We start from the raw sequence: 25,900 nt of genomic DNA on the forward strand, positions 1-25,900 counted from the left end.
CGCCCGCCCCTACCCCACCCGCACCGCTCCTCCAACTCTCCTGAGGCTCCTGCAGGAGCTGCCTCCTCTGTCGGGCTGGGGAATCCTTGAGCAGGATCCCGGATCCCGGATCCCGGATCCTCGATCCCCGCCAGCTGCCTCTGGCTCCCGACGGCTCCAGGAAAGGGCAGCGCAGTGGGTCTCAGGGACTGGGCGGACGCTCCGTCACGAAAAGGCAGCTGGACAGCAGGGTGTTCGGACTCTGGGAGCCGGTAAGGGCTGTCTCCTGGAGGTGCCCTTCCAGGCTTTCCTGGGGGGCTCCTACGGACTATGTTAGTGTGGTCTCTGCTGAGTAGGGGGAGACAGGGATCGCCGGTGACTCGGCACGGATCTCTGGGCGGCGGACGAGCCCCAGGGTAGAAGGGCAGTACGCAGAGCTCTGGGAGAGGGGGCTGACGGGGTAGAAAGATGGGGGACTTAACTTGGCTCAAGGTGCCTGGCTCTCCCTCAGGAGCCCCCTCGCGAGGAAATTATGGTTCAGACCATCCAGCGACTCCCTTCCACCCTCCAAAGACCAGAGCAATTCTCAGAATCATCGCCTTGTGGAAAAGCAGCCCCGGTGGAAAATAATAAAAAGTATAACAGTTAACAAGGACTGAGTGCTTATTATGTGCCAGACACATAACGAATCACTTTACATATATTATCTTCTTTAGTACTCATAATCTTAATAGGTAGCTTCTTTTATTAGCCGTGTTTTGCAACGGAAATAACTGAGGGCCCTTGGCTCCCCAGACATTAACCCTGATCACTCAGGCAGAAAGTGCTGGAACCAGGGTTTGAGCTCTGCTTATAGGTCCTGCCTCCAGTCACTTGGAGCCTCAGTACCTTTCATGTTGAAAAAGCCCCAGTGGCCCATAAAGTGAGGGGCCTGTATGTGGACCACCTCACTCTATAATGAAGCTCCAGTCAGATAACTGCACCCTTCCAGAGGTAGGGGAGAATGCTGAAAAATTCTGGAGCATTCCTTGGTCAAGGAGCATAGGGTGATGGTACCTGGTCCCTGAGTAAATCAAAGTGCTATTAGGGAGCTTTCTCGCATCACACAAGGTTCAGATTTGGGCTCAACACCTGGATGCAGCAGGGACCCTGGGAAGTGCCTTGACTTCTCATCTGCCTCAGTTCTGGCACCCAGCACAGGTGCTCTGGTGCTTGTAAATGAGCCTCAGACAGGGTTCACTCTTGCTTTGGAATATGGGGCCAGGGCTAAGAGACCACTCAATATGAGGCAACTCTGGTCTGTATTACACTATTTTAAGCCTCACAAAGACTTCTTTCCTCAATCCTAAACTTCTCCCATGTCATCAAACGTCTGCTGATAAGGCTTCACAGCTCCTTTGAACAAAGGGCAAAAGTCCTTAAGCAGCCTGAAAAGGCTCAGCATGATCTACTTACTACCTTACCTCTACAGTCATTCTCAGCCACTCCCCCTTCATTTTTCCCAAGCTGAATTCCTTCCTGTTCCTACTCAGGGCCTTCACATATGTTGGTCTCTTTGCCTAAGATGCTCTTCCCCCTACTCTTTACCTGGCTGTCCTCTAGTTACCCTCAGGTCTCAGCTTTCAAGCTGACATCCCCATCTCCACCCATCTAGGCTAGACGCCCCTCCTCTGTGCTCCCATAGCTCCCTGTACTTCTGTATTTCTGTATCCTAGTACTTATCACTGTATTGTAGTTGCCTAGTTACTTGCCTCTATCCCCCACTAGGCCGTAAGTATTGTGGGCAGGGACCACGTTTTATTCCCTGATGTTTCGCCAGGGTCTAGCGCAGTGCCTGGCAAATAAAAACACTCAGTAAATATTTGCTGTATGAATGACTGGATGATGGAGGTCAGTGGGCCCAACCCCCTCTGGGCCCTGTGTTTTAAGATCCATTGCTATCTTGGTGCTAGCCTAAAGGGCAAATAAAGCTTTGGCTCCTACTGGGGCTGGGGGAGGAGAGTAGGCCCTCAGATTGTTCCCGAAACCTGTGACTTCAGCTATCTGGCCCCAGCTCTCCTGAAATGATAGGATTTTGGTGTGTAATTAGACTGAGCATTTCTCTACCCAGACCACCCTCCTAGAGTTCCCCACAAATTGACCTCACTGGGCCTGCTTTTATGAAAGGTTTATTCCTAGTGCTAGGTCCCAATCTTCCAGGGCTCTAAGCACAATTAAACTGGGTGGGTAGGTGAGGGGAGACCCATTCAGATGCAGGGCCAGAAATGGGGCTCCCCATATCCCCACCCCTTTGGTCCCAGTCCCCTTCTCTGCAATGGGCACGCATTGAGGAGGGACAAAGGATATTGGAGGCAACATCATTGGCCCAGGGGAGCCCAAGAAGAGCTGCCATTGGCTGACAGGGCCTTTTGAGGCTCTGCCATTGGTCAGGGGGCACACCCCAGGAACTGGGATAGGCCTGAGGAGTGATGCCATTGGCCAGGGAGTGGTTTTTGTCATAGCCTTTGGCTGTGGAGTGGAAGGAAAAGATCTGGGAATGAAGCCCAGTGGCCAGGAAGATAAAGGACAGGGCAGCAGCTGCTGGGCCTGCAGACCTCCTGTCAGGCCCCAGCCAGGGAAAGGGAACCCAAGCCAGAGCGCAGGTGGCAAGGGATGTCCCATGTCCAAATCTCCCCCACCCTGGGACTGCCCCTCCCAATGTCCTTCTTGACAGCCAGGTTGGGCTGGAGTGGCTCACTGCTCCTCTAGCCAGGAGGGCTTCTCAGCTCCTGGAGGCCGCAGCTTGATGTTGAACTGCTGCAGGGTCTGCTCCAGTTGTTTCTGGTTCCCAGCAAAGTAGGCTGACACGGCATTGTGGAAGAGCAGCAGCTGCTTGTGCATCACCTTGATCTGGGGGTCCAGCAAGGTCCGCTGAGACTGGACTCAGACACCCTTCCTGAGGGGCTATGAGCCTGAGCCCAGACCAGGGGCACATGGACTCTGCTCTGATGGTGCTTTTGGAGTGGGGGCTGACCTCCATCAAGGGGGCCAAAGGATAAGAGCCAGTGTGATAGGAGAAACCGGACTTGATTGGCAGGGCCAGAGGTTCTGGCACCCAAGCTCAAGGGCTGGATTTTTCCCAGTTATGTTCTTGGGATCAGCAGCCAAATCGTCCAATAGGAAAGGGCCGGGAATCAGAGGGAGGGTGACAGGAAAGGTCCAGGGGCTGAGTGGGCTGGGGGAAGATCCTACTCCTTAGCCAGGCTGCATTTCCCCATCCAATAATGGGGAGGGGTTTTTTTTTGGGGGGGGGTGAGGTCAGTGTTACAGATGGGAAGGTGGGTTGGGTCAAAGGGGTGGGGTTAGCACCTTGTTTTCTTCCAGGAACTTGAGCTTGATGGCCACGTCTCCCCGCAGCTTCTCATATTTGTCCCGATGGGCCTGGAAAGTGGCCTGGGCACTCTCAAGTCGACCACGCATCCCTGCATCACGGGGGCCTAGGCTCAGCTCCTCTAAGTCTGTCCGGTAGGCATCGTATTCCAGCCTGGGGAGGGGGTGATATGGGCTGGTCTCCACCCCTTTGCCCTCCACACATACTCTCCTTTCTTTTCTCAATTCTTATGCCCCTAAAGCTCAAACTTCCACCCATGCCAGCCAACGCCCCAAACCCTAGGCCCTGCCAGTGCCCACACCTGGCAGCCTCATACTGTTTGACAGTCATGAGTGTGTCTTCCATGGTCTTGGTTACCAACGTATTGATGCTAGAGACAAAGAAGTTCACAGCCCCTAGCAGCGTCTCTCCGTTCTTGCACAGCAGCTTCTGCGTCTCTGCATTGTAGCCAAATTCCTCCTGAGGGCAGAAGGGAGGGACAGGCCTTGAGTAACAGTCGGGGCTGTAGGGGGCCCTTCTTTCCCCTCCTGTCCCGGGAGGAACCAGCCATTGAAAGTGGAACAACCCAGCACTGCCTCCAGCAAGGCTCCCTTAGCCAGAAAGTTAGTGGGGCTGCCCTGGGGATGCCTGGGGCAGGAATGTGGGAGTGAGGGCCTCAGATGAAATTCACAGGACTGGAATAGGGAAAGCTAGTGAAGCAGGCAAAGGAGGGGCTCCGATTAGGCTGAGCACTGAAGGCATTCTTGTCAATGCAGAGAGGGATACTTGTGATGCACCTGGTGTGCCGCCTGCCCCACCCCCTCCAACTTCTGGACCTCCGTACAAGCCCCTGCCTCCACAGGTGGGTGCTGCTGGGGGCAGAGCTGGGCCTGCCCTGGAGGGGTTCTCCCTCTGGGCTGCAGGAGGGAGGGAGGCTGAGGGGTGACTGCCTGGCGGGCCCGGGCCCAGCCCCCAACCCTCTCAGGCCTGGCTGAGGCACCTGAAGCTCTGGGGACTTCTGGCTGAGGTCAGCAAAGGCATCCCCTAGTGCATGCTGGGTCTGCAGCAGGCTGTAGAGGTGGGCTGTCAGTGCCCGGCCCAGCTGCAGGACACTCTCATACTTGCGCTTCGTCTCACGCAGCAGCTCAATCTGCAGCTCTAGCTCCAGGTCCACAGTCCGGGAGCCTCGGCCAAATCGCTCTGATAACAGCTGCTTTGTACACTGATTGGGAAGTGAGGGAATAGGTCAGAGACCCTAGCACCCTGTCCTCCCAAAAGGTACCTACCCCAGCATCCCCAGGCTCCTAGTCTCAGCCATAGATGGGACATTAGGATCTGGAAGATGGGGAAAAGGTACCCAGGGGAGTTTGGGGGAAGGGAGAGGTGCTTGAATCCCACCTTATATGTGTTGATGCCCCATTTCTTGACGATGTCAAACTTCTCTCCAGCGATGCCCCGAGCCACCTCATCTCCGGGGCCAGTAGGAGTGGTATTGTGAGATGGATGGCGGCCAGACCCTAAAGGACCAAGTTCTCTGACACCAGCCTCTCTCAGATACAATCAGACACCTCTGTGGTTCCGCCCATACTTCCCTCCCAGCACATGAAAATGACTTCCCTGAAGGAGCAGAAGCTAGAGACAATTAGATTCTCCTACTCACTAGGAGGAACTCATACATTGTGCCCTGAGACCCAAAACCCGATACACATCCGGGCTCCTTCTGAAGTGGTGGTGGGGATTGAAGAAGGAGGGAAGAGGGAGTTGCTAGTGTACAGGGGTAGAGAAAACAGCAGGAAACAGGCTGAGTATGGGGTGACTGATCAAGGATAGTGTCAAACAGAAAACCCTGCTGACATTCCCATGTGGATACTAGTCAGTGTGAGATTCAGAGCTGTTTGTTCCTCTAAATGTTAGAGTCTAAAGTAAAACTCTGAGAAGCCTCACAAAGTTCCAAATCAGATTCAGGCTCCAGAGTAGGCGGGGGAGGCCCGTGAAACAGAGTTCTTTGCTTGACTTAGGTGGTGACAGCAGAGAAAGGACAAGTGGGGCTAAATGACAAGTGGGAGCAGATGGACACCTCTGGGAACTGGCCTTGGGCTGAGATTCCGTAGGGTTCATACTAGCAGAGGTTCCCAGGATCTCCAGACATAATTCAAGCCTCCTTAGACATACTCTATGCTCCCTAGAACCACCACTCTCCCCCTCTCCACTCAAGCTCCCTGTCCTGTTCTGATCATTCATACCTGTGGGGATGAGTCCATCACCAGAGCCCCCATAGCCACCAGACACAATGCTGGTTTCATTGAGGTTGGGTCCTGACACCATCACCTGCTGGAGGTCCTATAGGCCAGAGAAGAGGGGGGCTTCAGGAACATAGGGGCAGCTGAAGCATTTTGGGGGTGAAAACAAGCTTGGATTGAAGCATCATAGAGAGAGCACACAAAGGAGGTCTGCACAGAATCAGAACAAAGATTTGTAAAAAGATTGAAGGGAGACAGGTAAGTTAGGGGAAGGCTACTGGAATAGGGGCGAGAGTTCAGGGTTTAGGAATTGGGATTCCTCAGTTGAAACAATATGAAGAATCAAACAGAAGCACCTGCTCCAGCCCATCATCCTCAGGAAGCTGCCCAGCTTCGCCATTCCCGTGGATGGGGATCTCCATTGTGGCTGCCTTCCCTAGGATCCCGTCCGTCATGGCTAGCGAAGGGACTGGAGTCAAAGTCTCTACCCCAGCGCCCTGCAAAGCCCAACACAGACAGTTCTGGAAACTGGCCAGTACTCCAAAGAGGAAGATCTCCCCTGCCATTTCGGAGGTTGTCCCAGGGCCTCAGTGTTCTGGCGTTTGGCCACTACTCTTACCTGAAGTATATGTATTTCTCCCCTCCAAGGTGCATATTTGTAACACGCACACCCAGGCCTCAGGTGTGCCTGACCTGAGGTCATGTTCTCATGAACCCCCCGTCCTACCAGGACTCCGGTGATCATTCATGCATTCAATCACTCAACAGACATTTAATGAGTGCCTACTATGTGTCATGCACTATTTGAGGCAATAGAAATACAGCAGTGAACAAGAGAGATAAAGTCTGTGCTCTCAAGAAGTGTATGCCCATGCAGGTGTTTCTCCCCATCAGGAGATGAACCCCTTTCCCAGGGCTCAGGTGTGTACCCCCATTCAGGTATGTTCACCACTGCTTGGCCTTTCACACTCCTTTAGTGTTTCTTCCTCTTTCCTGCAGGTGGTCTCCCCCTCCTCCATCCCATGCACCTCCTCTTCCTCGGGCCCTCCCCCCTCAGGCCTTAGTTGAATCAGTTGGTATAAGTTCCCGACCTCTGGGAAAAGCCTCTTTTTCCCAGTACATAGGTAGGTGATCCCTTCCAAAGTCAGTTATGTCTCCCCAGGTGTGTGAGTCTCCGCCCTCCCCCCCATACACCTGGGCATCAGGTGTGTCCTCATCCTTCCCCAGGGTTCAGAGGCATCTTGTCCTCAGGTCAGGTTCGTGCATTCAACTTGCCCTCGCCCATGCACGTCCCTCTCACCTCGGGCCGGGCCGCTCTTCCCCTCAGGGCGCCAGGCCCGGGCCGCGCGGGGACCTCGGGCTCCAGTTCCCGTCGCGATCCTAGCGGCAGGTCAGGGACTCGGCGGAAGTGACGTCCTCTCCCGGGCAGAAGAAGCCGGCCACGTCGCAGATTATGAGGGCGGAAGTGACGTTAGCATCTGGGGGTAGGGCGATCCTGGAGCCAACCTCTCTGTCCCTGGGGAGCCACGAGAGGTCACTTCCGGGGCATGACCGAGAAGCTGTGAAGGAAGTGACATAGGGCACGGGCCGGTGGCGTGATGGAGCAGCAGCAGCAGCAACAGCAGCAGCAGCTCAGAAACGTGAGTGGGAGCTTTAGGGCCATGCGTTCAGCTAGCATCCCTGTCTGCATGGCGGGAACTCCAAGGAACCAGGCATCAGAGGGCTGGGAACGTCGGGCCATGGGGTGCGGTCCTGGGAGAGCTCGGGCGACGCGGCCTTGAATTGAGATGTGGCCCCTCTTCGCTGAGTTCCTTGTCCCCTTTCTTCCCAGCTGCGGGACTTCCTGTTGGTCTACAATCGGATGACGGAACTCTGCTTCCAGCGCTGCGTGCCCAGCCTGCACCACCGAGCTCTGGATGCTGAGGAGGTTAGGTGGGGGAACTGAGTAGGGAGATTACCCTCGATCCTCAGAGTTAACCGTAGACTGCTTCCCTATTCTGCCACTTCCCCTACCTCTGGCCCTGGCCTTTCTACGATCCTCGCCCCTAGGCTGGGGATGGGAAAGAAGGAGACGGACCTGACAAGACACCTTTGGCTTCTACTTCCACCCTGTCTTCCTTCCAGGAGGCCTGTCTGCACAGCTGTGCTGGGAAGCTGATCCATTCCAATCACCGCCTCATGGCCGCTTACGTGCAGCTCATGCCTGCCCTGGTACAGCGCCGCATCGAAGACTACGAGGCTGCCTCATCTGTGCCAGGTGTTGCTGCTGAACAGCCCGAAACCTCGCCATCAGGGAGCTAGCCGTCCCCAACCCCGGGAAGGGAGGCACTGGATGGACCCTCAAATTTAAGGAGCCAGTGGACCTTGGGCTGGGTGCAACCTGTATATAGTAAGTGAGGAGTTGCCTGAGAGCTGGGTACTGTTGCTCCTTTTCCTGGAGCTAATAAACCCACTTTTACTCTGTTTGGTTTATATTCTGGGCAAGGAAGCTTTGCCCACTTGATTGGCACCATCTTTATTATTCTGTCAGGATGCTTCAGCCCTGGCAGCAGAGAAATTGCCTTCAATGTGTAGAAGAAAAACCTCAGCATTCCCAGGCACCTGGTTAAAGCGACGTCTGTGGGTACAACTTTAAGACTGGCAGTAGCGACAAGAAGTTGGTTTCTGCCCAGATGACAGAAAATGGGAACTCTGTCTACCTGTTCTTAAATCTGTCTGACTTAAATGGCTCACTTAGAGATATCTAAGGACAGCAGATTAAGAATCCACAGGGCTTTTAGGCGCTACCTCCTGGGAAGTCACTAGCCTCAGACAGAGATGAAACCTGTAAGAATTCTGGAGTGTTCTGGAAAGTCAACCACTTCCTCAAGTTGTTACTTACTTAATATTTTCTGTCTTCTTAGGATGAGCAGTAAAATCTTTAAACAAAGAAGATCTGTGTACTTGTCTTCAGGAGCAGTCAGAAAGGGGAAAACTTGTGGAACCATATTCTGCAATACAGTCAGACTCGAGGGATAAAAACCTAAGGGAGGGGCTTCCCTGGTGGCGCAGTGGTTGAGAATCTGCCTGCCAATGCAGGGGACACAGGTTCGAGCCCTGGTCTGGGAAGATCCCACATGCCGCGGAGCAACTGGGCCCGTGAGCCACAATTACTGAGTCTGCGTGTCTGGAGCCTGTGCTCCGCAACAAGAGAGGCCGCGATGGTGAGAGGCCCGTGCACCGCGATGAAGGGTGGCCCCTACTTGCCGCAACTAGAGAAAGCCCTCGCACAGAAACGAAGACCCAACACAGCCATAAATTAAATAAATAAATAAAATTAAAAAAAAAAAAAACCTAAGGGAGAAGTAGATGGTGATGGTTATGGGAAAAAAAGGAAGAAAGCCAAATCTTCAGGACTTCTTGAATGTTACCTTAATGTCTCACTGCTTGTCTGTAATCTCCTGATTCCATCTCTTCGTCTACCCCACATTGTTCCCACTGTGCCTGTTCTGTGATTTCTAATTCCAACCTGTCTGTTCTTCCCTCATTATTTCCCTCCGTGTGGAATTTACTTCTGTATTCAGCAATCTGAGTGGCCTATCCATCACTGAATTTTCTTGCCATTTTTGTGTCCTTTTTGTATCAGCTGTTTTAACATTTCTGTTCCCCTATTCACACTGCTAGAGAAAAACAAAGCTGTGTAGTGAATGCCACTAAATATTCAAGGTCTCCAACCTCAACCAAGCCCTCGTTACAAACAAGCAACCCTTTGTGGGTTCCTGGTCTGTTTGCTTTCCTAATCACTACGGCAGTTATTTTACACCTTCATTGCTCTCCTTAATCCCCTACCTCACCCTCGACTATTCCCCATCAGGTGACCATGTTTGATTTTTAAAATGGAAGTAGAACTTCTTAGACATTGGTTTCCACAATCATTAAAAAAAAAAAAAGAAGGAAATAAAAGAAAACTTATAACCATCCACAAAGCAGATGTTTTCTCTCTTGTACAGATCAGGATGTTGAAATTCTCTGGTAGCAGACCCTGTCTGAAAATGCAGACCTGTCTTTAAAATCCTTTACTACACCAGGCTGCCTTTCAAAATATCTGTTGAGCACCTGTTTTTTATAGGTTCTGATCTTGGTATTATCCCCACTTAACAGATGAGGAAGCAAGAATTCAGTATGTACCAGAAGCCCACCTTATACACAGTTACCTATTGAGAAAAGTGGCTCTAATCAGCTTTTTGCCTCATTAGCTGAACAAATCTTGAACAGAAAGGCTTGCTAAGACCCTTCCTTAATAAAAAAGTTGTTGACCAGGAACTTTCCTTCTGAGTGGCTTCATGTCTGCCCAATAAAGTTCTCTCCTTGAAAAGTAAATGCAGGTAAAACAGCTTGTGAACCTTGCAATTCCCAGAGACAGGAATGGAGACCTGGGATATTGTTGTGATGGTGGGAGGATTCTTCTACATTGATTTTTTTTTTTTTTTTTAATTTCAGTGTGTGCTGTGTACCTTGTTTTCTTTTTTTTGTTGTTATAAATGGATGGGCAGTTAATTGAACCCAGTGTTTATATTTTATTTATTTATTTATGGCTGTGTTGGGTCTTCGTTTCTGTGCGAGGGCTTTTCTCCAGTTGTGGCAAGCGGGGGCCACTCTTCATCGCGGTGCGGGGGCCACTCTTCATCGCGGTGTGCGGGCCTCTCACTATCGTGGCCTCTCTTGTTGTGGAGCACAGGCTCCAGACGCGCAGGCTCAGTAATTGTGGCTCACGGGCCCAGTTGCTCCGTGGCATGTGGGATCTTCCCAGACCAGGGCTCGAACCCGTGTTCCCTGCATTGGCAGGCATTTTCTCAACCACTGCGCCACCAGGGAAGCCCCCTACATCGATATTTATGTATATCCCTGCAATAAACTTCCATTGTGAATTATCTATGTTTCCATGTCACATAATTAGTAATTGCTGGAGAAGGGCTAGGAACACAGATCTGTCTGACTCTAAAGCCTGTGTCCTTTGAACTTCCAGAGCTTATATTTGCCTGCTTATCTGCAGTCAACCTTTCCCTAGGCATGGAAAGACAAGTGTCTCTCAATCTGATCCACCAAGACTTTTTAATCTCTTCTTTCCTTTCTGTTTATAAATAGGTTCAATATTTATGAAAAGAACCTTATTCCTACTATCTGTCTTCCCTTGTCACTGAAATCTCCTTCAGGTCTTACCATAACGTCTTAGCCATTGTTACAATGAGCAATGTGATGTTTCAGGCACAACACGAGGGTAAATGTTGACAAAGCTTTATCCCTTTATCATAAACGTATTTGAGACAGGGTTGTTCTTGCTATTGTGGCTTCAGAACTTAACTGCCTACTCCTTTGCAAAGTCGAATTCCTTTGAGCCTATTCAACTATACCACCCTCTCTTATTACTTATCTGTAGTAACTGCCACTCTCCTACTTTCCTCTACATAGCTAGCTCTTGGTCTTCCTATCCACCTCTTGATACTTTAATGTTGCACAAGACAGTCCGTTCTGTTTCTCTTAGTTCCTTGACCCAATCTCTAATGATTTCTACTCTGTCTCAGCTACTCATACTTACATCCTTTCCATTGTCACCACCCCAAACTGCTCCATCTTCAAAGCACTATTACTTGCATCTTATTCACTGACTGTATTCCTTCCACTTTGTTTATTGAACTATTCCTCTACCATTTTTTTATTTAATTTCACTGCAGCATTCATACCATTGCTTCTACATTCTCTCCATTAACACCTTCCTGTCTTTAGATTCCTGTCGAGCTTAAATTCTAGTCATTCTTGGGACTTCGCTGGTCGTCCAGTGGTTGAGACTCCGCATTTCCACTGCAGGGGGCCTGGGTTCGATCCCTGGTCTAGGAACTAAGCTCCCGAATGCCATGGGGCGTGGCCAAAAACAAAGTCCTTACTAAATTCTAGTAATTCTTTTGGAATAGGCTAAATTTCCTTCCCTCTCATTTCTTTGTTGGACTTGGGTAAAATGAAACATTTGTGCCTGCATTTGGACATCTAAAAACTGCCCAAGGTAATCACTATAGAGCAGATTTATATCGCTATGAATCCATGGTTATCAACTTCAAATGGAGTCTGAGGCCCTGTAATCCCACTAGATTTTTCTAGTTGTCTTTCCTGTTCCCTGCAATGACTATTTCAAACCAATATTCTTTTTTTTTATATAAATTTTTTTATTTTATTTTATTTTTATTTATTTATTTTTTGGCTGCGTTGGGTCTTCTTTGCTGTGCATGGGCTTTCTTTAGTTGCGGTGAGCGGGGGCTACTGATCGTTGGCGGTGCGCGGGCTTCTCATTGCGGTGGCTTCTCGTTCCGGAGCACAGGCTTGTGGCGCATGGGGCTCTAGAGCGCAGGCTCAGTAGTTGTGGTTCACAGGCTTAGTTGCTCCACGGATCTTCCCAGACCAGGGCTCGAACCCATGTCCCCTGCATTGGCAGGCAGATTCTTAACCACTGCGCTGCCAGGGAAGCCCCAAACCAATATTCTTAAGCCTCTTATTATCCCCACGATTCTCTTCACTTTCTGCAGGTAACCTTATTTTAACTTCATAGGCAAAAGTAGAAGCTATCAGTTAGGAGCTCCCACAACATCTTGCAACTCAAAACTTGGTCACCCATCTACATCTGCATCATTCTCTCCTCTTTCCCTCCCGTCTAAACAGGACAAGTATCCCTCTTAAGGCCAGTGCCTATTCCTGTGCACTGAATCCTAGTCCTTCCTTCTTTGGAGATCTCTGACTTTTTCCCACTTTACTAAATTCTCATCAGTGTTTAACCATGCCAAAGACTCCCGTTACAACAAACAAACCACTCTACCTCACAGGTACCGTCCAGTTTTTTTCCATTTTACAGCTAAACTCAAAACAGTGGATACTTTGGTCTTCTCCATTCCCACTTCTCCGCCCACTCTATTTTGACTTCTGTAACCTTTATTCTATTGAAATAGTTCTTCCTGAGGTCACCCTAGCTCACCAAGTGACCTTCATATCCCTGAATCCAGTGGTTATTTCCTCAGCTTACTTCACTTCTTAGTGGCATCTGGTACTATCGACTTGTTCCTCATGGACACTCTCACTGGTGTCTGTGATTCCACTCGTGTTTTCACTGCTACCTCTGACCACATCTTCTTAGCTTCCTTTGCAGGCTTACCCACCTCCAGCCATTAAATCTAAAAGTTTCTCAAGGTCCTGTTATTTCTCAGTGTAATTTTTCTGGGATTGTTTCATCCCCATTTTGAGCGTTAGTCACTGATAATTCAGATCTCTCCTCTGAGCTACTCGATTTGACATCTCCACTTAGGTGTTTCAGAAACATCCCAACTCAACATGTTTCCTCATAAACTTTCCTCCTATGCCTGGTACTCAACCAGTTGCAGAAACTAGAAACCTCACTCAATTACCAAATCCTATCAGTTTACATTTCTAAAAGTCCCTTGATTCTGTCTGCTGCTCTCCACCTTCACAATCTCCCACCAAGATTACTGCAATTCCTGCTTCTTCCCATATCCACTTCTGCACCCCTCCAATCTGTTGTCCATTCATTGGCCAGATGACACAAACTGAGGCTTAAAACCTTGCAGTAGCTCCCCATTAGGATTCAAAACTGACATTCTACACATGACCTACAAGGCCTTGCATGATCCAGCCCCCCACCACCCCCCGCCCACCTACCTCAGCTTAATCTTGTCAGTAACTGTCAAACACCGGACAGTTAATGCTGTTTGTTGAACTGAATTGAATGGAACTGAACCACATCTCACTCCCTCTCTGTATTCTAACCACTCTGGCCTTTCAGTTCCTCTAACCAGTCATACACTACTCCGTCTCAGGGCCTCTCTGCTGTCTCCTGACTTGGAATGCTTTCCCCCTTACTCTCCCTACCTAATTTCTACTCATTCTTGAGTACTTAGTTCAAATACTGTTTCCTCAAATAACACTTCCCAAACTCCAGCTCCCATAAATGCTTATGTTTTTGGCATGTAGCACTTGTACACTTGGTAATGATCAATATAAACCCCATGAGGTCAGAGTCCTTGTCTGTATTGCTCACTGTTGTATCCTCATTACAGTGCCTGGCACATAAAAGTGCTTGATAAATATTTGTTGAATGAGCATCTTTCAGTCTCTTCCTAGCTCAGTCAACTGTTTATATAATGAGAGAAAGGCTTTTTATCAGAAGGGACAGCGATGAATCTGCATTTAACCTTTGACCTTTTGCCAATGATTTAGAGGTGTTTTTCATTCAAACCTTCACTTTTTGTATCTTCCTCCCTTAAGCAGATAAGTCAACACCTAAAAGCCTCCATCTGCAGCAAATCATTCAGATCTTGTTATGAGGGAGTCTTACCAGTCATTTACCCAGTTAAAAATTGGAGGTTCTGTTACTAAGAAGGAAGAGGAGAATGGTTACTGGGAGACACCTGCCAATCCATTTTCCATACTAACCAAGAGTGATTCATGTAAAATATAAAATTTAACCATGGTACTCATCTACTTAATGCCTTCCATGACCTTCAGACTCCTTAGCCTCACAATGGAGGCTTTCTCTGATCAGGTCCTAGATGACCTCTCTGGCCTCATCTTCAGCCAGCTTTTGATTATCTTATCCTTGTTATAAAAGAATTGATTTATTTGTAGTGTTCAGACACATCATGCTAATTCTGGACTCTTTCCTTTTCTGGGTATGTCCCACATTCATCCATATATTTATATATTTCACAAATACTTGAGAGACTGCCTTTACCGGCATTGTTAAGCCCTGCAGATACAGAGGTGAACGAGAAAGATGCAATCGTCGTTCTCTTGGAACTTAACATGGATATGGTGAAGGTCAATATAGAACAAGTAATTGCAACCATGACGTATGTCAGGAAGAAGAAATGTGTGTTGTAATGAGAACAGACAGTAGTACTAACTTAACCCATGTGTGGGATGAAGAGGAACTTCCCTGAGGAAGTGATTTTGAAGCTGAGATTTGAAGGATGAATTAGAATTAACCAGGCAATAGACAGAGGGAAGGGCTGCCCTCCTTTCCTTCATGTCTTTGCTTAGATGCCACCTTTTATTAAGGCTTACTCTGATTACCCTATTTAAAATTGCAACCCATCCTCTCCTCGGACATTCCTGATCCTCTTTTTTTCCCACAGCACTGTCACTTCTCACATACTACATAGTTTGCTCATTTTGTTTATTATTTATTATTTGTGTCCTCCCCCACTAGAATGTCAGCTCCATAAATCAGGAATTTTTGTCAATGTTATTATTTTGTACACTGATATAACCAAACACCTAAATTGGTGCCCAACACAATTGATACTCCACAAATATTTGTTGATAAGTGAAGGCAAGAGAGAATATTTCCAGAGCAAAGGTCTAGAGCTTGGCTTTAGAGGGAAGAGGATCGTCTCTTATTGGTAACAGGAAGGAGGGAGGAATGGATATCAGATCTAAGTAGTTTTTTGATTTGGTTTTGGAAGATTGAGAGTTCCTTTTAAATAGCTTGTGTAACGGTTAGTTTTATGTGTCAGTTTGGCTAGGTTACAGTACCCAGTTATTTCATCAAACATTAATAATAGAGGTATTGCTGTGATCGTATTTTATAGATGTGGTTAACATCTATAATTAGTTGACTTTAAGCAAAAGAAACTTCCCTCAATAACGTGGGTGGGCTTCATCTAATTAGTTGAAGGCCTCAAGAGCAAAAACTGAGATTTCCCAGAAAAGAAATTCTGCCTCAAGATTGCAACATTAACTCCTGCCTGAGTTTCTAGCATGCTGACCTGCCCTATAGATTTTGGACTTACCAGCGCCACAGTCGTGTGAGCCAGTTCCTTAAAATCAGTCTCTCTCTCCCTCTCTCTCTCTCTCTCTATATATATATATCTCTTTCTTCCTCCCTCCCTCCCTCACTTCCTTCCTTCCTTCCTTCCTCCGTCCCTCCCTCCCTCCCTCCATTCCTCTTCTGCTTTTTTTCTCTGGAGAACCCTGACTGATACAGCATCTACATTTTTTTTTTTTTTAAGTTGGAAGTGAAGTTATCATCAGAGAGTAAAGCCAAAGAAAATGGAAGATGAGAAAGTACAGCAGAAGGTTTGAAATAGTCATTGCACAGAATGAGAGAGTGAACTGACAAAAGGAACATAATTAGATTATTAGGTAGTGTTGAAGGCTCAGTAGAGGTTACTGAACAGAATTCCCTTTTGGCTTTGTCTGTCTGGAACTTTTTTTAATTGAAGTATAATTGATACACATCGTTATATTAGTTTCAGGTGTGCAACATAGTGATTTGGCATTTATATCCCTTATGAGATGATCGCCACAATAAGTCTAGTCACCATCTGTCACCATTTAAAGTTATTACAATATTATTGACTGTATTCCCTCTTCTGTGTATTACATCCCCATAACTTAATTTATTTTATAACTGGAAAAAACTATTATTTTAAGGCCTAAAACTTTAAGGCCTACTGTAACTCTTCCTTGCCCTTTCCAGGAAGGATTCTTATTTGTGCCCTCATTGAACCCTTTTATGTCTCGTTCACCATTATGTCCACAGCACTTGGTAGAGTGCCATAAACAACAACAAAAACACATAGCTCACACAAATCAGTTATATCACGTGTGTATTATCTACCAGGCTCTAGTCTAAGCATTTTATATACATTAACTCATTTAATTCTCACAACAACCCTGTAAAGTAGGTACTACTATTATCTCCATTTTACAAAAAAAAATAGAATTGCAGTAAAATATCCCACGACTAGCAAGTGGTGGAGTCAGGTTTTCAATCCAGTCAGTGTGACTTCCAGAGTCTGTCCTCTTTCTCACTAATGAAGATTGATTGCTATACATTTATGCATTTGTTCCACAAATATTTTCTGATGACCTACGCGTGGTGCCTAGCACTAGGGGCTGGGGGTACAGCAGAGAGCAGTCAGAATCTGCCACCGTGGAGCTTATACTTCTAGTCAGGGGAAACAGACAATAAGCAGTTAAGTTAAGTATTGATATGAGATGGTAATAAGTGCTATGGGGGAAATGAATGCAGGGTAAGAAGGATAAGGAAGGTGGGGAGAGTGTTGCTATTTTAGGCTAGGTTGTCAGAGAAGAACTCACTAATGAGGTCTCCTTAAGCAGAAACTTGAAATGAGGGAGTAAGCCTTGTGGACATCTGGAAAGAGTGTTCACTGTGGTATCAGCCACTACTTGCCCACAGCATCCATTGTCCCCTTCTTCCTTTACTAATAGAACCCCTGACTTCAACCTGGGCAGATGGTGGCTGAAAATAAAGATCAGATTTTGCAGCTTTCCTTGCAGCTAGGTGTGTCCATGTGATTGAGTGATGCATGCATTGTCAGGTTGTGCCCTTAAGGGTAAGGGTATGCCTTCTCCTACTCTTTCCCCCATCTCACTACTTGGGATGGGGCCCAACACACATGGTGTTGAACTGTCTTGGACCTTGAAGATAAGGACCACTTCCTTGGAGAAGGCAGAACAACTAAAAGTCTGCCATATTAGCCCTGGAGTACTTATTCCTGGACAGTTGTGTGAGAGAAAAAGTAAGCTTCTATTATGTTTAAGCCATCGTATTTTGGGGGTCTTTTTGTTATTACAGCATATGTGTAGTAGACAGAATGTTAACATGGTGCCCAAGATTTCCCACCCCCTGTGTACACACCCTGTATAATCCCTAGGACTGTGAATATGACAGATTTTACTTCTGTGATTAGGTTGTATTATATGACATACTTGACTGTAAGAAAGGGAGATTATCCGGGTGGGCCTGGCCTAACCACATGAACTTTTTAAAAGCAGGGAGTTTTCTCTGGCTGGTTGCAGAAGAGAATGTCAGAAAGATTTGAAACATAAGAAGGATTTGAGGCACTGTTGCTGGTTTGAAGATGAAGGTGCCATATGGCAAGGAAGACAGGTGGCCTCTAGGACCTGAGAGTGGCCCCTAACTGAGGCCCAGGAGGAAACAGGGACCTCAGTCCCACAACCGCAAGAAACTGAATCCTGTCAACAACAAGAATGAGCTTGGAGGAGGATTTTCCCCCAGAGCCTCCAGACAAGAACTCAGCCCAGCTGACCTTTCAGGCTTATGATATCCTGAACGGAGAACCCAGTCAGGCCATGCTGGGCATCGATATACAGAACTGTGAGATACTAAATGGATGTTGTTTTAAAGCTGCTTAGTTTGTGGCAGTTGGTTACACAGCCACAGAAAACTTCTCTGTCTTCTAAATGAACCGTAAGCAGAGACGTACTGTATGAAGGCTCTGGGGGTGTGGGTGGGGCATGCTCAGTGTGATCCAGGCACAGAGGAGTGGTGTGAATAGGGAAAGAAGGACAAAAGGCCACAGAGGTAGCAGCCAGCTGATCAGATAGCAAATTGTAGCCTGTGTAGGACTTCGGCTTTCCTGAGGGAATGAGATGATAAGGCATTAGTGAGTTTGAGCAGAGGAGTGATAGGATCTGCCTGTATTTGAAAAAGGTCACTGGCTGCTCTGAAAAGAGCAGATTGTAGGGGCAAGGGAGGAAAGAGACCAGTTAGAAGTCTATGGAATAATCTAGGTGAGAGGTGATAGTGGCCTAGACCAAGGTTTAGCTCTTAGGGTGGTGAGAAATAGTTGGATTTTGGATATATTTTGAAGCTATAGCTTAACAAAATTTGCTAAAGCATTAGACGTGGGATGTGTGTGGGGGGAGAGGGGAGTCAAAGGTGACACTAAATTTTGACCCAGGCAACTGGAAAAATGGACTTGCTATTTACTGAGATGGGGAAGACAGTGAAAGGAACAGGTTTATTTGGGAGGGAGGCAGTTAGGAGTCTGGTTTCGGACATTTTAAGTTTTAAAGTTTGGGATTCTTATCAGATATATAAAGCAGAGGTGGGACTCTATCACGTGCTGAATTTCTATTCATTGTAATCATTCAGGCGTTCCCCCCACTTCCAACCCCCATTTTGAGCTCCCTACGATCAAGGAGTTTGTCTTGTTTGGGTTTTCTGCAGGGGGTGAGGTGGGCTAGGCGGATTCGTGCGAGTGCGTGTTGGGTTGGGGAGTGTCCCAAAGACATAGCTTGCTGGTGCCCGTGGCAGCTTACAGGCTCAGTAATAGATAAACAGGCACATGCATTACACCTGCCCACGATGCCCTCAGGATTGCGACTTCCCCAGATCAACCACGTAGCTCTTTTCCAGACCCAACCGGTCAGAAGGCCTGTTCCCAAGGCCGTAGGTTCGGCCTGGGCTCGGCCCCTCCCCCCTAGGCCCCGCCCCTTTCTGGCTTCACCCGCGCTCTGAAAGGAGGCTCGGGCCTCAAGCGATCCTGTAACTGTTCTAACCGCTGGGAGCGGGTGGAGCTGCGGGTGAGTTTGCTGCTGGGCATCAGCTTCCTTTCGCACCGCTCCCCGCACCGCCCCCAAGACACCCACTCTCGCCACTGCCCCCAGGCAAGTCCCCTTCTCCTGCGCTCCTACGGATCCCCCTCCCCTCCCTTCCCCTCCTCTTCCTTCTCCTTTCCTCCTCCTTCCAGCCCGGCCCTCTCCGCTCTACCCCGCGCCTCACTCCATCCAACCAAGTAGTTCTCTGTACCCACTCCTCTGCTTTCTGTCCTCAACACATCCCTCAGCCCGTGGGCAAATGGGACTGCGGCTTTGCTGCCTCTGAGTGATGACCTGTTCCTCTCTTCGGGCGATCACCAGGCTCCAATCCCAGTGACAGTTCCCTGCTGTCCTAAGGTCCTCTGAGTGAGCCCTTTCGGTGTGTGTGTCTACAAGTGATCACACGTGTGTGTGCCAGTCTCTGGGTGGAGGTGGCTGTGAGTAGAGCGAGCCTGTGCCTAGGACCCAAGTCTAAGTTCATCCATTTCTCCAGCAGGCACTTCCCCATGAAACCTCACCAGCAGATACCGCTCTCTTCCCTTCCCTTGCCTCCCGTGCCTCTTAGGCCAGGTGAGGGGACAGTGTTCTGGGCAGTGGGAAGGGACTTTTGTGCAGGGAGGGCCCTACCTCTGTCCTGGGCCTGCTTTTTACCAGTCTTTGGGGGAATCTGTGGGGTCGGTTGAGGGTCTCAGGAAAGACCCTCTGCTGGTCTAGCTCTGCCCTGCAGCTCCATCCATTTTCCTGTCCTAAGTCCCTCCCTTCCCCTTTCTCCCAATCCCTTTGACCTTGCCCAGAGCCTAAGCCCCCTTTCTCTTGCCCTCTCTTGGGCTGAACTAAGCAGGTGAGATCCAGCAACCACGAACCTGGAACTGGCAGTCGGATCCTGAGCAGTGGGCGGGGTCAGTTCGTCAGCAGTTGAATGCCTGGCTCCTCTTGGTCTCGGATGAAGAGGCGTCATCTAGAGCCCTTGAATCTCGGCACTCTGTAGGTGTCCTAGACAAAGCACAGCAGCCCTGGGCCTGTCAGGGAAAACAGAGGCAGTTCCTGAAGGCAGTGACTCAGTCAGGGCGGCCTGCAGTGCTGGAGCTACTGGTAGCTGAGCTCCAAACTCTGTTCTCAGCAGTGCTGCAGGATGGCAGCCCCGCAGCTTGGTACTACATGTACGCAGTGCTGGGTCTGCTGCCTCCATATCGTGCGCTGCTTGTTGGTCGCCTTGATTTGCTGCCTTTCGTGGAGCGGCTGTACCGCTGGGCACCCTGGGTCCAGGCCCAGCTCCAGCTGGACCTGCTAGGTGCCATAGACCAGGCCTTTCCCCGAGACACCTCCTTGTTAGAGGGCACCTCCCATGTTGACTGCTATCCCCAGAAGCAGAGGTTCCATCACGGGCCCCCACGCCCAGCCTGCCCTTTTGTGCAGGCCCGGTGGGGAGGGCAGCAAGTAGAGGAGGGGTTGGCCACATGGCTACGACCACTGACACTGCCTGAGCTACAGCACAGCCTGGGTATTGTTGGTACTGAGGTGGCCCTGGAAGAGGCCCACTGGCTAGATGGCCTTAGCCTCCTGCCCTTGGCACTAGCGACGGACATCCCTGTACAGTATGAAAGCAGTGACGGTGACAACGCAGAAGAGGAGCCTGTCGGAAGAAGAGAGACTAAGTAAGTGAGGGACCTAGTCTGGGGCTTTGAGCAAAAGAGAGACAGAACCCTCTTCCCTTCTGTCTGCAAAATAAACCCAGTGGTCTCAGTGTTAATCCCCATAGGGAAATGCAGAAATTAATGGAAATCAAAAGTCAACGATGAGGAAGCCAAAGCTTCAGACAATAGCTTGAGTTTCCAGAGTTTCTAGACTTCTTTTTCATACAGTGCTTAGTTGTTTTTCTCACTTGTTCGTAATCCCTGAGTCTTGCCTCTGGGTCTACCCAGTGCTGGGTGCTGGAGGTTTGCTCCAGGTCCTTCCCTCGGGACGCTCCTAGGTGAGTGCTTGTCTGAGGGCCCTTCCCACTCACGTCTGTGCGAACTAAGCCAGCTCCAAGGCACATTACAGTTGGCAGCACTGACAGATAGGACTTTCATTCTGACCTTCCAGAGCCTTCTTCCTGCCCTGCGAGTGAGGGGATCCTGGCCCCTGGAGTGGTGATTTTCTCCCCAGTCTGGCTCTCATTGCTCTCTTCAGGGTTTCAGAATGCCTACAGAGACCCCCTCTTCTGAGAGTTCTCTAACTCTAATCTTGGAATTTCTCCCTGTCCTCTGGCCAGCTTGTCTGTGACATATTCACTGTCTGGGAAGAAGGGTAGTTTTACGTTTAATCTAGCTTGGCTTTCTCAATTTTTGCTCTAAGTTAATGGCTGGGTCAAGTTTTTCCTGAAGTCTTAATGGTGGGCAGATAGGCAGGCTCCTGGGGTCCTGATGACAGGTGGCCAGTGCCAACAGTGTATGCCTTCAGTAACCCCAGCAGACTCTTCTTCTTCAAAGATCTTCCCTGTGCCCTAAGTATAAGTCTCCTTTCCTGGGGGAACCTAACTTGAGTGAGAATGGGCTGAGATGTTGGCAAGAAGCCAAGTTCTTTGTCCTCTCTTTGGAGCTGGCGGTAAACCTCTGAGGTCTAGCTAATGTGACTTAATTTGTACCATGTTCCCCAGGACTGGCCTCCCAGGCATTGATACATTCAAGAAGTATTATTGGTTATCTAATATATATCAGGAACTGCTAGATGGTGAGGATACAGAAGTGGTAAGATAGACTCAAGCTCTTCCCTGGGGTTTTACAGCTTAGTTAAGGGAGATAGATGTTAAGTAAGTTGATTTAAGTAAAATATCATGTTAAGTAAGTTGATTTAAGTAAAATATCATTACAATTTGTGTTAAGTGCTATAAAAATCAAAGAACACTGCCCTTCCCCTGGCTGCTCCTCTGGGGTGTGTGTGTGTGTATACACATCAGAGTTAGGGGAAAGCACATCAGAGGAGTTTGGGTTTAGATTAGGGTTAACAAAATATCTTGAAGATTAGGAGGTGAAATAAAGAGGAAAGTTTCAAGGAGGAGGGAGCAGTCAGTAGTGTTAAATGCTACTGAGGCAAGTAAGAAAAATCTGAAAAATACTCATGGAATTTAGCAATAAGGAAGAGGTTGGTGAGAGTGGTTTCAGTGGAGTTTTGTGAGGAGGAAGGCAGATTGTAGTGTGTACAGGAGTGAATGGAAGGTGAAGAAGTGGAAATCACGTTTTGTTCTTTCATGAAGCTTGGCTTGAAAGGGAAAGAGAGAGATTAGGACAGCAGATTGAAAGAATAGTGGTATCTGAGTAGGACTCAAAGAAATGAAGAGATATTTATAGTCTTTAAGACAGTGCTTGAGAAGTAAGTGCTCAATAAATATTTGTAGAGTTAATGACTAAATATAGGCTAACAGTCAAAGAAGAAGAGATTGAAAATACATCATGAAGGGAACTTCCCTGGCGGTCCAGTGGTTAAGACTTCACCTTCCAATGCAAGGGGTGCGGATTCGATCCCTGGTTGGGGAGTTAAGATCCCACATTCCTCGGGGCCAAAAAACCAAAACATAAAACAGAAGCAATATTGTAACAAATTCAATAAAGACTTTTAAAAAAATGGTCCACATCAAAAAAAAAAAATCTTAAAAAAAGAAAAAATACATCATGAAGACGGGATAAGTGATCCCGAGCACAAATGGAGGAATTAGCCTTGCAGAGAAGAAAGTCACTCCTTCCTCGCAAATTAGGAGACAAGATTAGGATGGAAATATGTACAGATAAATGTGTGGAAAGGCAGCTGAACTTGAGGGAGTTATTTCATGGCTGAGAGCCTCAGTTTTCCCTGGGCAGAGATGGAGGCAGAGAAGGGGACCGGGAGCTCAGCAGGGCTGGGCATAGGTGGGGGAGTGGGTAGGTTGAGGCCTGGAATAGCAGCTGAGGAGACTGCAAGGGGTAGCTCCCTGAGGACTTGTACTAAGACATCGAGCAGAGTGAGCCCACAGATGAGACTGGACACCAGGAATCTATAGAGGAGCTGATGATATTCCTTTGTTCTGAGCTCTTCTGAACCTACTTAGATCATGTAGCACTTTAATTATTGAGGAAATGAATCTTTAATAGCAGTTACACCATTAAGATGTCCTGATCTGACGTCAAAATCATAAACCCTACTGTTGATGTGAACTTTAGAATAGGATTGCATTGTATCCCTGGGATAACTTGTTCTGTTGATCTAGATTTGGGTCAATTAATGACACGAATATACTTTGACTGATTAATTTTTCAGAGAGTTTTTGGTTTGTTTTATTTTTGTGCTCTAACCAAAATTATTAGTCCAGGTAATTGACTTTTGGCTTCTTGAATAATTAATTTGAATACCAATTTTATCGACTGGTATGGTAGAAGTGTAGGAAGATTGATGGTACTGGTGCAGGCTTGAGTGGGCTGCAGGGTGCTTCATCGGATCCCGGCTGGGAAGAGATGGATGTGAAGCTGGAAGCTGGGTGATGATGGAGGAAGAGTAAGAAAGAATCACAAGCATGGAGATCACGCAGGGTTGGAAAGCAGGTATAATGGGGGCAAAGATAGGAGATCAAGAACGTTAGGAAGGCTGCCAGAAGGAAGAAATCCAGGACCGTGGGCTGGCAAGGTGATGAGTTGGGACAGCCAACTATTCCCATTACTTTTACTCAGTATTATGTAATACTGACGTCATAGTAATCACAATCAATCCAGAATGATTATTCACTTATCAGAAAGGGAGAGGTTATTCACGCACAGGTGTACGAATATAGTTGCCTGACTGTATCTCCTCATGGGCTGTATTTGCTCAGTATGTGAACCTTCGGGTGTAGATGGTCGACATGCTCTGACAAGGTCACATCAGGTCCTCTCAGGCACCTGATCTAGCACCTTTATTCACTGGCTGACAGTGGCCACCCAACCGCTTTGCTCTGCCTCTTCTCTCCTGATTTCTTATCATACAGGTCTCAGCTTGACTCGGAAGTTCCTGGGGAGGAGATCTTCCAGAAAAGAAGCACTGGCTTCTTACCGCAGACTTCCCTCCTGGGAAGCCAGATAAGGACCGTAATGAAGACAGAGAGATACCTGAAGAAGATCCACTTCCTCTATCTCAACGTGGCTCCCGGCCGCTACTTTCGGTGAGAGCCCATGCCCAGACCCCTGTCCTACTCCTCCCGCTCCCTGACTTCCTCCCGTGCTGTTTTCCCCCTCCTCCTCCTCTCCAGACCCGCTCCTCTCCTATCTTTCTCCTCTCCCCTCTCATTTCTCCTCTGTCTCCTGGTTTCCCTCTGTCTTCCCTTCTCCTCAGCCTCCTCTCCACTCTTCACCTCCTCTTGCTTCCCTTTGCTCTCATAGCTTTTTGTCTTAGTCATTCTTTTCTACTTTTTTCTCTGTCTTCTTTGTTCTGTCCTAGACTGATAGAAACATTTGGTCATCACCTCAGAAGGGAATTTAATGGTGATCTCTTCTAACTCCAATGCAAGAACCCTGGTGTTTGTTCAAATCTTTACACTCTCAGGGAAGCTTTGTGTTTTGCAAGGCATCCTGTTCCTTAGACTACTTTCTTTTAACTTCTACATTTTCATCCTAATTTTATCTCTGTGCAATAAAAACAAGTCTCAATCCACATGACTTGAGAGGCATTCATTCACTTTCCTCTATTAGGTCCAAATCTTAGTATTTTTAAATGCTTTATTCAAGTCTCTTCTCTTCCCAGAAATAACAATAACAATTACCATTAATCAAGCTTTTCTATATACATGTGTCATTTAATCCCCACCTACCAGACAGGTGCCATTATTATTTCCATGTATGAGATGAATAGACTGATGCATAGAGAGGTTAAGTAACTGGTCTAAGACCACATAGTAAGTGATGGAAACAGGACTTAAACCTAGGACTGTCTTAACTCAAAAGTCCACACTGTTAAGCAGTATCTGATACCCACTCCCAGGGAGCCTTATTTCCTGCGTACACTGACCTCTTTCTCCTGAACTTAGGTGGCACTAATGAGCTGTACCATCCATTGATTTACTGATCAGTTCATTTAACGAAAGTTCACTGAGAGCCTTGTGCCAGTTATTAAGCAATTGTCTCTTGGCTCTAGTTCTGCTCTTCTCTCCCTGCTTTGTAATACTGGGGCTGGGACTGCAAACTTCATTTCTCCTTTTTCAGCTAGCTTCCTGTTAGGTTTGATCAATAGGGGGTGCTAGAAGGAGACTGGACAGCAGGATAAGAGGAGAAGGGACTTTGTCCTTCCTTTGCTTGCTCTTCATGTCACTGCCCCAGAAATTGTCCTTCACTCTGGCAGCGGCTGGCAGTTTCTGAATCAGCCTCCTCTGATCCTGAGAGGGACCAACGCCAGCTGGGTAGCATCTTCCCATCAGAGTTGTGAGTCACCGCTCTGCAAGGCGTCCCCCACCTCCAAACTCCTTATATACTAGTAATAGCCAGGCAGCATCTCCTTCTTAGAGAAACCTCTTCCTTTTGTTCCTCTAGTTCTAGGGCTGGCATCCATTTCCTGCAGTTATTGTCTCTGCGCTTAGTATTCCCTTTTTGCTTTTTAGGTGTCCTATGACACTTTTTCTAAAACACATTTTCTCTGTTAAATTCACTTTGTTGAAATTCCTAATGCAATTTCTGTTTTCCTGACTGGACTCTGATATAGTACCTGATATTATGAGTGGTCCCAGGAAACAATCCTCAAATATGGGATTTTGATATTATTTTGGTAATGTCCTTCGCCTTGGACAGTACCGGCCTCCTTGTTAATGGGAAATAGTATACTAGTAATCCATGACCTATAGTGGCATCACAATTAATTAGTCACTGTGGATGAAAGTGATAACCTACCTACTGACACTTAGTGGCTGCTACACTTGACTGTCCGGCAGTAGTGATAGTAATGGTAGCAATGT

At 47.8% G+C, this 25,900-nt stretch overlaps 3 protein-coding genes and 1 long non-coding RNA gene across 9 annotated transcripts in view; 3 read left to right on the forward strand and 1 right to left on the reverse strand.

Moving 5' to 3' along the window:
* Nucleotides 1-12: 12 nt before the first annotated feature.
* Nucleotides 13-631, forward strand: LOC309667692. The gene is made up of 2 exons (XR_014267901.1): nucleotides 13-251; nucleotides 491-631. It is a non-coding gene; the product is annotated as an uncharacterized lncRNA (long non-coding RNA).
* A 1,500-nt stretch (nucleotides 632-2,131) lies between these two features.
* Nucleotides 2,132-6,992, reverse strand: ARFIP2 (ARF interacting protein 2). Of its 2 annotated transcripts, XM_082476402.1 has the most exons (8): nucleotides 6,869-6,992; nucleotides 5,925-6,065; nucleotides 5,572-5,668; nucleotides 4,727-4,845; nucleotides 4,329-4,550; nucleotides 3,651-3,808; nucleotides 3,328-3,502; nucleotides 2,132-2,868 (listed from the first exon to the last, which is right to left on the reverse strand). In XM_082476402.1, exons 2-8 carry the CDS (start codon nucleotides 6,021-6,023, stop codon nucleotides 2,713-2,715), a joined length of 1,026 nt encoding a protein of 341 aa, XP_082332528.1. In that variant the 5' UTR covers nucleotides 6,024-6,065; nucleotides 6,869-6,992; the 3' UTR covers nucleotides 2,132-2,712. The 2 variants fall into 2 exon arrangements, with proteins under 2 accessions (XP_082332528.1, XP_082332529.1); XM_082476403.1 differs by lacking the exon at nucleotides 5,925-6,065 and having other exon boundaries at nucleotides 6,869-6,977.
* An 84-nt stretch (nucleotides 6,993-7,076) lies between these two features.
* Nucleotides 7,077-24,088, forward strand: TIMM10B (translocase of inner mitochondrial membrane 10B). Of its 5 annotated transcripts, none has more exons than XR_014267894.1 (4): nucleotides 7,077-7,208; nucleotides 7,400-7,495; nucleotides 7,693-7,957; nucleotides 23,948-24,088. XR_014267894.1 is itself a non-coding variant. In XM_082476424.1 (4 exons), the coding sequence occupies exons 1-4, from the start codon at nucleotides 7,167-7,169 to the stop codon at nucleotides 8,474-8,476; spliced, it is 276 nt and encodes a 91-aa protein (XP_082332550.1). In that variant the 5' UTR covers nucleotides 7,077-7,166; the 3' UTR covers nucleotides 8,477-9,515. The 5 variants fall into 5 exon arrangements, 2 of the variants coding, with proteins under 2 accessions (XP_082332550.1, XP_082332549.1); XR_014267895.1 differs by lacking the exon at nucleotides 23,948-24,088 and adding an exon at nucleotides 8,472-9,515; XR_014267896.1 differs by lacking the exon at nucleotides 23,948-24,088 and adding an exon at nucleotides 8,099-8,465.
* The window catches only part of DNHD1 (dynein heavy chain domain 1), a 76,475-nt gene continuing 69,545 nt past the window's right edge, over nucleotides 18,971-25,900 (forward strand). Inside the window, 4 exon segments of the mRNA XM_082476291.1 lie at nucleotides 18,971-19,354; nucleotides 19,472-19,545; nucleotides 19,817-20,630; nucleotides 23,948-24,121. Coding sequence (XP_082332417.1) covers nucleotides 19,482-19,545; nucleotides 19,817-20,630; nucleotides 23,948-24,121 — 1,052 coding nt within the window. The 5' untranslated portion in view covers nucleotides 18,971-19,354; nucleotides 19,472-19,481.

Source organism: Balaenoptera physalus (genome assembly GCF_965194825.1).
Source record: "Balaenoptera physalus genome assembly, chromosome: 10".
In the NCBI taxonomy this organism is placed as follows: Eukaryota; Metazoa; Chordata; class Mammalia; order Artiodactyla; family Balaenopteridae; genus Balaenoptera; species Balaenoptera physalus.